The sequence below is a fragment of the Lepidochelys olivacea genome (assembly GCF_965140295.1).
Source record: "Lepidochelys olivacea isolate rLepOli2 genome assembly, chromosome: 5".
NCBI lineage: Eukaryota > Metazoa > Chordata > Testudines > Cheloniidae > Lepidochelys > Lepidochelys olivacea.
In genome coordinates, this window is record NC_140415.1 from 17,387,982 (window position 1) to 17,403,523 (window position 15,542).

General features: G+C 46.5%; 1 protein-coding gene across 1 annotated transcript; it reads left to right on the top strand.

The window, feature by feature from the left end:
• Positions 1–2,946: 2,946 nt before the first annotated feature.
• LOC311521336 (zinc finger and SCAN domain-containing protein 32-like) lies at positions 2,947–12,658 on the top strand (the record flags this gene model as incomplete). Its single annotated transcript, XM_084629617.1, has 3 exons — positions 2,947–3,529; positions 4,107–4,316; positions 12,582–12,658. The coding sequence occupies 3 exons, from the start codon at positions 2,947–2,949 to the stop codon at positions 12,656–12,658; spliced, it is 870 nt and encodes a 289-aa protein (XP_084485743.1).
• Between the last annotated feature and the right edge of the window lie 2,884 nt (positions 12,659–15,542).

The following is a 15,542-nucleotide window of genomic DNA, read 5'->3' on the forward strand; positions in this document are numbered from 1 at the left end:
ACTATGGACCATCTGCAACCAACCTAATGTCTCTGGATCCAGCCAGGCAATGGCAAAGTGTCTGGACCTCATCCAAACAAGCACGTTATCACGGACCCAACTAGCTGTCCTCCAGATTTTGACTGGCCACAGAGGCTTTGGATCACACTGAACCACATCTGAACAAACCATGGAAGATGCAGTTATTTGATGCACAAGTGGAAAATCAATGACTCCCCTTTGTGTAACTGTGGTGAGCACATCCAAATCACTGAACACATCATAACACAGTGCCCCAAATATGGATTTTAAAGGTGAAATGGAGGATAGCCACAATGTCACAGAGGAGGCCTTGAAACAGCTCGTGGACCTACAACTGCATCTACAGAATGTTGCTCTGCAGATGCCAGGCATGAAAAAGAAAGAGCAAGAACAAACAAGCCTAGGAAGATGGGATTGGGGGAAACTCCTCTTGTGTTTGGAAACATTTTAAATTAATAATGAAATAGTAAATCCCATGCTGATCTCTTTTAGAACCCTTAAGTACACAAAGTTAACTACACATCGTTGTTAACCTCCTTGCTTAATATTTTTAAGGTCTGCGGATATTTGTAAAATTAACATAATTATCTATTTTAACATATTGTGTTTGCCACCTGCTGGGGATAAAACATTGAAACTAACACTAGTACCTCATTAACAATAACACTAACTAGCTCATTAACAATGTTGACCCAATTACATGTTGTGTATCCCAGAGATAAATAACTGTAATTGCAACTCAAAAGCAATTTCATAAACACTAAGATTCCTTTTGAAATGCAAAGCAGGGAGTATTATTCGAATTTTTGGTATAAATACACATTTAAATTAAATGGAGCCAGTCAGTCAAACAAAATAAAATTTCAATCTAAAAAGACGCCAGTGGGGATAAATTGGTGCAGGAATCATTCTGTTCTGCAGGATCAAAACTATTTTCATTTTTGTACAAAAATAATACAAGTTATAGACAACAAAAGCCAGACATCTGGTAACTGGCAGCTACCATGACTATCAGCAGGTAGCAGGTTTCTTTTGAAACCATTCAGATTATCTAGTATATACAGGACAATAGAAACCTGATGAAGCCTTTGATATAATCTAAGATTTTTTTTAAAAATCACATGGATGAAACAGAGACCTGAGGAGATTTGTATGAAAGATACCCATGCAATCCATTCTTTGCACTCCTACAAACGGCTACTTATGCTTGCTGGCCTCGTGATCAGAATGCAGAATGGCAGAAATATAACATGATGCAATATGATATATTGTTAATGGAACAGAATGGACATAAATGAGGGAAATTACCATAATATAACATTAGCAGAGTCTATGGATCAGAGACGGAGAAGAATGGAAATGTCACCTGACAAGAGTTAAGATGCTAAGATGCAGTGCTTTTGAATGCTAAGTTAACCTGCATCTCTTCATCTGGGGAAGACAATGGGGGAGATGCTAGCTTGAGACAGGCCTAATTCTATGGACCCACAGAAACTGGGATCATTGCCAAAGTGATTCTCTCTCTGTCCTCTGGGGAGGCTTAGCTAATGCGAGGCATGGAGGTTATGCTAACTGATTCAAAGGTTTGTTGGGCTTAGTGCATGAGGAAGAGCGGAGGCAAAAGGGTTGAATCCTTGGAGACTGAACCTTTGTGAAGATGGGCAGTTCAGAATAAAAGGACTAATGAGACTTTCCTGCAGTCCTTAAAGCTGGTTCCCTGGTCAAAGGTGCAAGGTCAAAGGCCTTGCACAGAAATAGTTCTAAAACAGGAGTGTCAAACTTATTCCATTCTGAAGTACAGCCTAGCGTACAAATTTAGTATTCCATACTCCCCTCAATCCACAAGTGGTCTCCCATTGATGTCAATGAGAAGCATGCCCAAAGATCAAAAGTAGAATCTGGCCTTTAGGTAGTTACTGGGTTTTCAGACCCAGATCCTCAAAAGTATTTAGATGCCTAAATCAATGGGAGATGCCTAAATATCTTACAGGATTAGGGCCTTAGTTATTATAAATTATTTACTATTCAGCATCACTCACTGGGAAAGATATGCTGATCATTCAAGGGCCACTGTTTTCTGACCTTTATTTCTCTTCCTTCCCTACCTTACTTTCTGTAAGGTAGGGTGACCTTATGCTGAATATGGGACACCTGGTAAAATAACGCTTATTCAAGCAAGTTCAATGGCAATCAATCAGAACAATGCAGTATAAACGTTCAAATTAACATCAAGTTGACTGAGCCCCTGTTAAAAAGAAATACTGCATAGTTGGATTCTTTTTATTTACCTTTAAGGCTTTAGGGTTAACACGGAGAGGTGATAAACACTCCCATACACCTCTGTCACACGGAGGGATGACCGACTGACCTGACCCTCACTGCCCGGTGCTCTCCACCCTCTATGCCTGGCTGGGCCCCTAGGACGGACCCACCTCTCCTGGTACCTGATGCTGTGTCTTCCTGAGGCAACACGGGGGGAGGGGGCACACAGGGTCACAGGACCCCCCCTCCCCAGATTTCTGCCAGGGTTCACACCAGAATGTGGCCAGCAGCAGCCTTTTGGCACTATGCCCTGGTCTACACTAGGACTTTAGGTCGAATTTAGCAGCGTTAAATCGATTTAAACCTGCACCCGTCCACACAGTGAAGCCCTTTAATTCGACTTAAAGGGCTCTTAAAATCGATTTCCTTACTCCACCCCTGACAAGTGGATTAGCGCTTAAATCGACGTTCCCAGCTCGAATTTGGGGTACTGTGGACACAATTCGATGGTATTGGCCTCCGGGAGCTATCCCAGAGTGCTCCATTCTGACCGCTCTGGACAGCACTCTCAACTCAGATGCACTGGCCAGGTAGACAGGAAAAGAACCGCGAACTTTTGAATCTCATTTCCTGTTTGGCCAGCGTGGCAAGCTGCAGGTGACCATGCAGAGCTCATCAGCACAGGTGACCATGATGGAGTCCCAGAATCGCAAAAGAGCTCCAGCATGGACCGAACGGGAGGTACGGGATCTGATCGCTGTTTGGGGAGAGGAATCCGTGCTATCAGAACTCCGTTCCAGTTTTCGAAATGCCAAAACCTTTGTGAAAATCTCCCAGGGCATGAAGGACAGAGGCCGTAACAGGGACCCGAAGCAGTGCCGCGTGAAACTGAAGGAGCTGAGGCAAGCCTACCAGAAAACCAGAGAGGCGAACAGCCGCTCTGGGTCAGAGCCCCAAACATGCCGCTTCTATGATGAGCTGCATGCCATTTTAGGGGGTTCAGCCACCACTACCCCAGCCGTGTTGTTTGACTCCTTCAATGGAGATGGAGGCAATACGGAAGCAGGTTTTGGGGACGAAGAAGATGAGGAGGAGGAGGAGGTTGTAGATGGCTCACAGCAAGCAAGCGGAGAAACCGGTTTTCCCGACAGCCAGGAACTGTTTCTCACCCTAGACCTGGAGCCAGTACCCCCCGAACCCACCCAAGGCTGCCTCCTGGACCCAGCAGGCGGAGAAGGGACCTCTGGTGAGTGTACCTTTTAAAATGCTATACATGGTTTAAAAGCAAGCATGTGAAAGGATTACTTTGCCCTGGCATTTGCGGTTCTCCTAGATGTAGTCCTAAAGCCTTTGCAAAAGGTTTCTGGGGAGGGCAGCCTTATTTCGTCCTTCATGGTAGGACACTTTTATCACTCCAGGCCAGTAACACATACTCGGGAATCACTGTAGAACAAAGCATTGCAGTGTATGTTTGCTGGCATTCAACCAAAATCCGTTCTTTCTCTCTCTGTGTTATCCTCAGGAGAGTGAGATATAATTCATGGTCACCTGGTTGAAATAGGGTGCTTTTCTTCAGGGACACATTCCTGCTGGGCTGTTTGCCTGTGGCTGAACAGAAATGTTCCCTGCTGTTAGCCACGGGGAGGGGGGAGGGTTGAGGGGGTAGTCACGCGGTGGGAGGAGGCAAAATGCGACCTTGTAATGAAAGCACATGTGCTATGTATGTAATGTTAACAGCAAGGTTTACCCTGAAAGAGTGTAGCCACTGTTTTATAAAATGTGTGTTTTTAAATACCGCTGTCCCTTTTTTTTTTCTCCACCAGCTGGATGTGTTTCAATGATCACAGGATCTTCTCCTTCCCAGAGGCTAGTGAAGCTTAGAAAGAAAAAAAAACGCACTCGAGATGAAATGTTCTCCGAGCTAATGCTGTCCTCCCACACTGACAGAGCACAGACGAATGCGTGGAGGCAAATAATGTCAGAGTGCAGGAAAGCACAAAATGACCGGGAGGAGAGGTGGCGGGCTGAAGAGAGTAAGTGGCGGGCAGAAGACAGGGCTGAAGCTCAAATGTCGCAGCAGCGTGATGAGAGAAGGCAGGATTCAATGCTGAGGCTGCTGCAGGACCAAACCAGAATGCTCCAGTGTATGGTTGAGCTGCAGCAAAGGCAGCTGGAGCACAGACTGCCACTGCTGCCCCTCTGTAACCAACCGCCCTCCTCCCCAAGTTCCATAGCCTCCACACCCAGACGCCCAAGAACGCGGTGGGGGGGCCTCCGGCCAACCAGCGACTCCACAACAGAGGATTGCCCAAAAAAAAGAAGGCTGTCATTCAATAAATTTTAAAGTTGTAAACTTTTAAAGTGCTGTGCTTAATGTGCTGTGTGGCATTTTCCTTCCCTCCTGGGATACCTTGGTAGTCATCCCCCTATTTGTGTGATGAATGAATAACGAATGCATGACTGTGAAGCAGCAATGACTTTATTGCCTCTGCAAGCGGTGATTAAAGGGAGGAGGGGAGGGTGGTTAGCTTACAGGGAAGTAGAGTGAACCAAGGGGCGGGGGGTTTCATCAGGGAGAAACAAACAGAACTTTCACACTGTAGCCTGGCCAGTCATGAAACTGGTTTTCAAAGCTTCTCTGATGCGTACCGCGCCCTCCTGAGCTCTTCTAACCGCCCTGGTGTCTGGCTGCGCGTAACCAGCAGCCAGGCGATTTGCCTCAATCTCCCACCCCGCCATAAACGTCTCCCCCTTACTCTCACAGATATTGTGGAGCACACAGCAAGCAGTAATAACAGTGGGAATATTGGTTTCGCTGAGGTCTAAGCGAGTCAGTAAACTGCGCCAGCGCGCCTTTAAACGTCCAAATGCACATTCTACCACCATTCTGCACTTGCTCAGCCTGTAGTTGAACAGCTCCTGACCACTGTCCAGGCTGCCTGTGTACGGCTTCATGAGCCATGGCATTAAGGGGTAGGCTGGGTCCCCAAGGATACATATAGGCATTTCAACATCCCCAACAGTTATTTTCTGGTCTGGGAAGAAAGTCCCTTCCTGCAGCTTTTGAAACAGACCAGAGTTCCTGAAGATGCGAGCGTCATGCACCTTTCCCGGCCATCCCACGTTGATGTTGGTGAAACGTCCCTTGTGATCCACCAGAGCTTGCAGCACTATCGAAAAGTACCCCTTGCGGTTTATGTACTCGCCGGCTTGGTGCTCTGGTGCCAAGATAGGGATATGGGTTCCGTCTATAGCCCCACCACAGTTAGGGAATCCCATTGCAGCAAAGCCATCCACTATGACCTGCACATTTCCCAGGGTCACTACCCTTGATATCAGCAGATCTTTGATTGCGTGAGCTACTTGCATCACAGCAGCCCCCACAGTAGATTTGCCCACTCCAAATTGATTCCCAACTGACCGGTAGCTGTCTGGCGTTGCAAGCTTCCACAGGGCTATCGCCACTCGCTTCTCAACTGTGAGGGCTGCTCTCATCCTGGTATTCATGCGCTTCAAGGCAGGGGAAAGCAAGTCACAAAGTTCCATGAAAGTGCCCTTACGCATGCGAAAGTTTCGCAGCCACTGGGAATCGTCCCAGACCTGCAACACTATGCGGTCCCACCAGTCTGTGCTTGTTTCCCGAGCCCAGAATCGGCGTTCCACAGCATGAACCTGCCCCATTAGCACCATGATGCATGCATTGGCAGGGCCCATGCTTTCAGAGAAATCTGTGTCCATGTCCTGATCACTCACGGGACCGCGCTGACGTCGCCTCCTCGCCCGGTATCGCGTTGCCATGTTCTGGTGCTGCATATATTGCTGGATAATGCGTGTGGTGTTTAATGTGCTCCTAATTGCCAAAATGAGCTCAGCGGCCTCCATGCTTGCCTTGGTATGGCGTCTCCGCACAGAAAGAAGGCGCGGAACGATTGTCTGCCGTTGCTCTGACGGAGGGAGGGGCGACTGACGACATGGCTTACAGGGTTGGCTTCAGGGAGCTAAAATCAACAAAGGGTGTGCCTGTACATCGAGGAGTATTTCAGGCAGGACTGCACGGAGGGTTCCAATAAGAAATGATGCACCTAAGTTATCGTTCTTATTGGAACAAGGAGGTTAGCCTGGCCTCTGATTGATACATGGCTAGATTAACCTCGCTGCGCCTTCTCTGTGACTGACTGCAGTGTGATCTAGATAGGGGAGGAGGAAAATAAGTCCAAAACAAATCTGGTCTATGTCTTGTTCTGACCCACTCCATCGATCCTTTACATCTTTGGCTGGCAGCAGACAAAAAAGGCGCGAAATGATTGTCTGCCCTTGCTTTCACGGGGGGAGGGAGGGTGGGAACGGGGTCCTGACGACATGTACCCAGAACCACCTGCGACAATGTTTTTTGCTGCATCAGGCATTGGGATATCAACCCAGAATTCCAATGGGCAGCGGAGACTGCGGGAACTGTGGGATAGCTACCCACAGTGCAACGCTCCAGAAGTCGACGCTTGCCTCGGTACTGTGGAAGCGCTCCGCCGAGTTAATGCACTTAATGCACTTTAGAGCATTTTCTGTGGGGACACACACACTCGAATATATAAAACCGATTTCAAAAAAACCGACTTCTATAAATTCGACCTAATTTCGTAGTGTAGACATACCCTATGTGGGAGGGAAGGGATGGGAGCTGCTTCCAGCCGCAGGGGAGGTGGGGGAAGGGATAACCCTGTGTCTTTGCAGAGCTCATCTCTTCCCCACCCCCACCCCCCTGTGGCCGGAAGCAGCTTGTACCTTCCTGCCCGCACAGTGTCGAAAGGCAGCTAACAGGCTGCTTCTGGCCACCGAAGTAACCCAGCTACCTCCTGTCCCCCAGCTACAGCACGGGCAGGAGGGGGTTAAGCCCTAAGGATGCATTGTGCACCCGAGCCCAGGGAACCTGACTCCAGGGGCTTCAGCAAACCTGGCTAGAGAGGGAACCTGTCCCTGTAGGCAGGATCCAGAGTGTGGGGTTAGGGGGGTGAACAGGGTGCTAAGCTCCTGCCTGGGGGCTGGTATGGAGCCTACAGATTCATAGATATTTAGGTCAGAAGGGACCATTATGATCATCTAGTCTGACCTCCTGCACAATGCAGGCCACAGAATTTCACCCACCACTCCTGCAAAAAAAACCTCACCTATGTCTGAGCTATTGAAGTCCTCAAGTCGTGGCTTAAAGACTTCAAGGAGCAGAGAATCCTCCAGCAAGTGACCTGTGCCCCATGCTACAGAGGAAGGCGGAAAAAACTCCAGGGCCTCTTCCAATCTGCTCTGGAAGAAAATTCCTTCCTGACCCCAAATATGGCGATCAGCTAAACCCTGAGCATATGGGCAAGATTCACTAGCCAGATACTACAGAAAATTATTTCCTGGGTAACTCAGATCCCACCCCATCTAATATCGCATTACAGGCCATTGGGCCTATTTACCATGAATATTTAATTAACAAAACCATGTTATCCCATCATACCATCTCCTCCATAAACTTATCGAGTTTAATCTTAAAGCCAGATAGATCTTTTGCCCCCACTGCTTCCCTTGGAAGGCTATTCCAAAACTTCACTCCTCTGATGGTTAGAAATCTTCGTCTAACTTCAAGTCTAAACTTCCTGGTGGCCAGTTTATATCCGTTTGTTCTTGTGTCCACATTGGTACTGAGCTTAAATAATTCCTCTCCCTCTCCAGTATTTATCCCTCTGATATTGGGTTGGGATGCAAACAGGCTGGAACTCCCTTCCTCCCTCCCACCACTCCAGAGCTTAGCTGAGGGGTGGAGAGGCTTCCCTGAGCCAGCGCTATACAGGTCTTTGGCAGACGAAAGGCTTGGCTCCTCCTGGTCAGTGACCTAGGCCGGAGGGTCTTGAGTTTTCCCGGGGTGCTAGCCCAGCCAGAGGCAGTGAGGGAAGGAAGGAGCCTGCTGGCCAGAGTGTTGGTGAGATGAGCGCTCCGACCAGGGGCTGGTTCTCCGCACAATGCTGGGAGTGGGACGAGCCCTGCTGGGGAGGATATGGGGGAGCAGTGGGGCTGGGGGGGGAAGGGGCAAAGCAAGGAGAGGACAGTGAGAGGGGGAGCACGTCAAGGACTGACGGGTGGGCAGCAGAGGCGACGCATAACCGGCCGCTGCCTGGCACCTGCCCGCACTCACCATTTGCCGCAGCTCATAGCGCGCAGCCGGTGCTGGCTGGGTGAGGCCCTGCTGGATGAGAGCTGGCATGCAGCAGGGGCTGTGCTGACTGACCAGCAGGGGAAACGGCCAGCCCTGTGTGCTGCCACTTTGCCCCGCCACCAGCTTTGCATACCCACCCCCATCATCGGCCACTGGACCCTCCCACTCACCGCTGGTGGGCAGGTCGGCTGGTGAGCAGGGATCTGGCCAGCAGCAGGACCTGCCAGTACTAATGGAGAGAGGGGACAGAAAATACGGGACAATCTGCCCATTTTTAAAAAAAAGTCGGGACACCTGCAGGAGGGCTTAAATATGGGACTGTCCCTTTAAAAATGGATGTCTGGTCACCCTACTCTAAGGCCCTGTCTATGTGCAAAAATTGTATATGGCTATTGGGGTGGTACAATCCCCCTGTTATTGGCTGGAAAGATATTAAGTCATCTAATTTGTCCCCTCTCTCTGCTCCAGACCAAGTCTAATTTTTAGTGTTTAACACAGGAGCTTGCACCATTTCCTCCTTTGAATAGCTCTCGTTTTCAGAAGATTTTTCCTTATATTCTGCTACATTTTCCTTTGCTTAATTTTATCCTGTCAGTCCCCTGTATTTTGCCTAAGACCACTCTAATAAATCCCTCTCTGATGCTTACACTGTACAAATACTTGTACGTGGTGGTGTAGGTGGCCAAGCGATACAGATTTAACTCCATTAATCTTTAAAGCACTGCAGACCCTCATTTTTGTTGCTATTCTCTCTATTCTCTTGAATTTGTTGACACCTTTCTAGTACCCAGAACTGAATATACACTATTCTAGAGATTGTCTCTCTTCACGTATATGGCTCTGAAACAATCAACTTCATGGTGTAGGAAGAGATTACTTCTTTGAATGCTGCCCCAAACCATATTGGCTTCTCTTGTGCTGTGTTGCATTGCAAGGTCATATTTAATTTGCCACATCACATCAAGTTTCTCTCATTCCTGCTTTCCCTTTCAGTGACTCTGTGTTTCACATTATTTCCTCCTAGATATACTATTAGTCTGAATTTTTTCCAGGTTGCCTTTTTCAGGTTGCCTGTATTTCTAGCATCTATACTGATTGGTTTGCAACCTCTGTAAATAGAAACAACATGCCATTCACCTCCATTCTTCCAGATCATTAGTAAATAAACATAACACTCAACCTTGATCCTTTGGGAACCCCACTAGAGACCTCCCTTGACTTAGTTCATCTGATCATCACTACCCTTTGCTCACAGTCTTTTAATTGACAGATGCCTGACTGGAATATGATAAACCACATTGCTTAATAGACTGTGATACAGTCATACATTCCATGGTTCCACGGTGATCACCTAGTCTGACCTGTTGTATAACACAGGACATAGAACTTCCCTAAAACAATTCCCAGAGTAGATCATTTAAAAAAACCCATCCAAACTTGATTTACAAATTGTCAGTGACTGTGAATCCACAACCACCCCTGGGTAATTTGTTCCAATGTTTAATTACTTTCTCTGTTAAAAATGTATGTCTTATTTCTAGTCTGAATTTGTCTAGCTTCAACTTCCAGCTATTGGATCATGTTCTACCTTTCTCTGCTAGATTGAAGAGCCCATTATTAAATATTTGTTCCTCATAGACTATAATCAAGTCACGCCTTAACCTTTTCCTTTGTTATGCTAAATAGATCGAACTCCTTGACTCTATCCTCTAAGGTATGTTTTCTAATCCCTTAATCATTCTTGTGGCTCTTCTCTGAACCCTGTCCACTTTCTCAACATCCTTCTTGAATTGTGGACACCAGAACTGGACACAGTATTTAAGCAGCAGTCTCAACAGTGCCAAATTCTGAGGTAAAATGACTTCTATATTCTTACTCGAGATTCCCCTGTTTATGCATCCAAGAATAACATTAGCCCTTTTGGCCAGAGCATCACACTGAGAACTCATGTTCAGCTGATTATCCACTTTTTCAGGGCTTGTCTACATTACCACTTTTGTCAGTATAATTTATCTTGCTCACGGGTGTGAAAAGAACATGACCGAGCGACATAAGTTACACCGACAGACACGCCAGTGTGGACAGCGCTATGTTGGTGGGAGGGCTTCTCCCACTGACATAGCTACTGCCTCTCGTGGAGGTGGTTTTATTATGTCAATGGAAGAGCTCTCTCCAGTCAGCATAGAGTGACTACACAAGCGACCTTACAGTGGCGCAGCTGCATCGGTACAGCGGCGCTGCTGTAAGCTCACTAGTGTAGACATGGCCTCAGAGTCGCTGCTTCCCAAGATGGAGTCCTCCATTGTGCAAGTATGGCGTATATTCTTTGTTCCAAGCTGTATACATTTACATTGAGCCATATTAAAATGCCCAGTATCTAAGGGTGTGTCAGCTTTTCGGGCTGGGGGCGTGAGTACCAACTGAAGGAGACATACTCTGAGCTAGTGCACTAAGTTATAGTATAGCTGTTGCAGCATGAGTGGTGGGAAGGGGCGTCAGTCTTGGATGCGCAAGTACTCAAGGAAGCTTTTAAAAATTCTAAATATACTTTTCCTCGAGCTGGGAATTGCATATCCAGATTGAAATGTAGACACACCTGATCCTGCTTTTAGGGGTAAGTCATTGTACAGAACAATTTCATTGAGGAAAAGGTACTCTGGAAAAAAATTCTCTTTTGCTGAATTGGAAGCTAGAATCTTATTTATTTTCATAAAATTATAAAAGCCAACTGAATGGGTTGTTGCAAAATTGAAACGTAATGTTCTGGAAGAGCAATTAATGCTCAGATCAGTGAGTACGAATATGTGCAGCCATTTATCTGTAAGGATTTATATTGCTTCCACAAATGTATGCTTCTCTCTCTCTCTCTCTTCCCCCCCTCCCCGGAACAGTTTGCCTTTAAAAGGGACACACTCTATTAAACTACATTTCTACTCAGCAGATCTGATCCTATATAAAAATACTTGCCTGAGAAAGGGCCCCCTCTCACGGCTGTAAGACTGGTGGTCCCATGGGGTTGGCCTGGTACTAAAGATTGTACGTTCCTTGCTGAAGCTGGGGATAGATAACAACACAAATTCTAGAATTTCAGTGCTTCACTACTGCGAGATTGATTTTGATAGGCTCACTCTCCTTTCACAGAGCCAGATTCTGACACTCTTTCTACATTATTTCACAAATAGTCCCAAAGAAGTCAATGGAACTATGCCTGAAGTAAGGTGCCAACTCGCATGAATTAAGGGTGCTGGCATCTAGTCCATAATGAGCATGCAGCGGTCTCTGTTGATGGGGGGGAAAAATCACATAGAAAGATGGGCGTTTCCTCCTTATTCCCCCCCTCTTCCACCCTAGTTCCAGCAGCAGCAAAGGTAGTGGGTTTTTGCAATTTTTAAGACAAGAGTGGAACGCATACGACTGGGCTGATCCTCAACTGCTGTAAATGGATTTAGCTATGTTCACTTTGGGGGAGCTGTGCTGATTCACACTATTGAGGATCTGGCCCTCCATCTCTGTTTTCTAGGTGAGAGTTCATTGGCACATAAACAGCTTCCTTGTTTGCTGAATTTAGTTGAAAAATAAGAGTGGTTTCAAAATCTACAAAACAATATTTAGTGGCATTACCAAGCTGGTTAGAAATGGGTTTTTAAGCCTGAAGAGAGATGACAACCTCCTCACGTGAGACACCAGCTGATGGGTAAATTGAAACATCTCATCATTATTTATTGAAAACAGCAGCTAAAACCTACCCAGAATTTTCAGCCTGACAGGGTTCATTTATTTCATATTTTAAACATTAAAAAAACACAACAGGGGATGCTGCCATTAAGATATCAGTGAATCAACCCAATGAATGAGATAATTGCTCACTAAAGAGGAGGTAGCTGAATTTTTAATGCATTGTCACTGTGACTCCGGGGAAAAGTGGCTGGATTCGAGATGTTTTGAACTGAGTCATCTTGTGAGATTATGACATCGTGCAGCACAGATAAGACTAGTGAACTATTTTTTTAAAAGGTAAAAAAACAGACCAAGCAAGTCCCCCTTTCCCTTTCAATGCCAGGTACAGCTGGACTAATCTGCTCATGCTTATCTTTCTGTTCCAATCAAGCTGAATTGGAGTGGTCAATGGAAGTGGCTGTGTATGAGAGGAAACTGCTGTTTGAATTAAATAATCGACGGCGCTAGCATGAATGACAAAGCAACACATTCTAATAAATACACAACATAGCTAATAAATAATACGCAGACAGGAAAACAAAAACATAAAGGAGCAGCTGATGTGCCATGGCCAGCACTGATGAGCAAATGCAGCCTATGTAGCATAGTTCCTTTAATTGTGTGTGTCCCCTGCACTGCTAAGGATGCTTAGATGAAAACCTTGGTTGAGACTTTCAAAGCAGTCCCAGGAATTTAAATGCAGAGAACAGGGTTTTCCAAAATGACTTGTGTGTTGTGTTTTCATGCAGGAGGAGACTAAGGAGGCCTCTGAGAACAGGGCCAGAATTTTTTCCAGTGGTTCGCACCATCTATCCTCTGAAGCCAACCCTGCTGCAGCTGCTGGCCCCAGCACTGAGCTTGTGATGTGCTGAGTTCCTGCTTTCCAGCCTGGCCTGTGTCCTCCCTCTGCAAGGTCTCTCCTAAACTGTGAGAGGAGATGTGGGCTGCAGGATGTGGGGCAAAGCCGGGTAGGCCCCCAGAGGCGAGCCTCGGTACAGGAAATGGCCCATGGCAGGTGGCCAGGAGGAGCAGTGCTGGCTGCTTCACTGCCCACTCAGGTCTGTCTCTGTGGCCCCTCCATCATGACAGAGGTACCATGGAGTCAAACTTGAGTGGGCAGTAGGGTGGTCAGTGCCACTCCCCCTTGGCACTGCCAATGGTACGCACTGTGCATAACCCGCGTATGGCTGCAAGATGGACTACAAGCCGCAGGAACAGTATCCCCGATAATGTCACAGCAAACCTGGTTGCTGAACTTTGTGACTTTGTCCTCACCCATAACTATTTCACATTTGGGGACAATGTATACCTTCAAATCAGTGGCACTGCTATGGGTACCCGCATGGCCCCACAGTATGCCAACATTTTTATGGCTGACTTAGAACAACGCTTCCTCAGCTCTCATCTCCTAATGCCCCTACTCTACTTGTGCTACATTGATGACATCTTCATCATCTGGACCCATGGAAAAGAAGCTCTTGAGGAATTCCACCATGATTTCAACAATTTCCATCCCACCATCAACCTCAGCCTGAACCAGTGCACACGAGATCCACTTCCTGGACACTACAGTGCTAATAAGCGATGGCCACATAAACACCACCCTATACCAGAACCTACTGACCGCTATTCCTACCTACATGCCTCCAGCTTTCACCCAGACCACACCACACGATCCATTGTCTACAGCCAAGCTCTATGATACAACCGCATTTGCTCCAACCCCTCAGACAAAGACAAACGCCTACAAGATCTCTATCAAGCATTCTTACAACTACAATACCCACCTGCTGAAGTGAAGAAACAGTTTGACAGAGCCAGAAGAGTACCCAGAAGTTACCTACTACAGGACAGGCCCAACAAAGAAAATAACAGAAAGCCACTAGCCATCACCTTCAGTCCCCAACTAAAACCTCTCCAGTGCATCATCAAGGATCTACAACCTATCCTGAAGGACGACCCATCACTCTCACAGATCTTGGGAGACAGACCAGTCCTTGCCTACAGACAGCCCCCCAACCTGAAGCAAATACTCACCAGCAACCACACACCACACAACAAAAACACTAACCCAGGAACCTATCCTAGCAACAAAGCCCGTTTCCAACTCTGTCCACATATCTATTCAGGGGACACATCATAGGGCCTAATCACATCAGCCACACTATCAGAGGCTCATTCACCTGCACATCTACCAATGTGATATGTGCCAGCAATGCCCCTCTGCCACGTACATTGGCCAAACCGGACAGTCTCTACATAAAAGAATAAATGGACACAAATCAGACGTCAAGAATTATAACATTCAAAAACCAGTTGGAGAACACTACAATCTCTCTGGTCACTCAATTACAGACCTAAAAGTGGCAATATTACAACAAAAAAGGTTCAGAAACAGACTCCAACAAGGGACTGCTGAATTGGAATTAATTTGCAAACTGGACACCATTAAATTAGGCTTGAATAAAGACTGGGAGTGGATGTGTCATTACACAAAGTAAAACTATTTCCCCTCCCCCACGCCCGTCCCCCACTGTTCCTCACATGTTCTTGACAACTCCTGGAAATAGCCCACCTTGATTATCACTACAAAAGGTTTTTTTTTCTCTCCTGCTGGGTAATAGCTCACCTTACCTGATCACTCTCGTTACACTGTGTATGGTAACACCCATTGTTTCATGTTTTCTCTGTATATAAAATCTTCCCCCCTGTATTTTCCACTGCATGCATCCAATGAAGTGAGCTGTAGCTCACGAAAGTTTATACTCAAATAAATTTGTTAGTCTCTAAGGTGCCACAAGTCCTCCTTTTCTTTAGCAGATACAGACTAACACGGCTGCTACTCTGAAACCTGTCAAGATTTAGGTGGTTTTGCTACTGGCAGAAATGCAGAAACATAGGGAATTTAGGCATCTAGAGGGCTAGGTGGTAGCTGAGCGAGGGTTTTGAGGATCTAAATTTTGGACTTAGGCACCTAAAGTGATAGGTGCCTAAATTGCTTTGTGGCTCTAGCCTAAGTCTTTAAGCTGTAGTACCTGCTTCATTTCAATTAGCAATAGAGCTTCAAGAGGCAAGTCGGGCAGCAGACATTAAACCAGCCAAAAAGCACTGGGCTGGCAAGGAACACAGAAACAATGACATATACTCCTTTCTCAGGCTCATGACTTTACAACTGTCTTGTGGCCTGTGGTACAGAAGAATGAGCTCCAATCTAGTTTGTCTATAATGTAATGATCTGACTAGAGTGTATGTCTACAACAGCCCTCTCTACTGGGTAGAATCCAACTTCTCAACTATGTGTCATAGATCTCATACTGCAGACATGTCGCTAATGGACATTCGACAGCTTGGA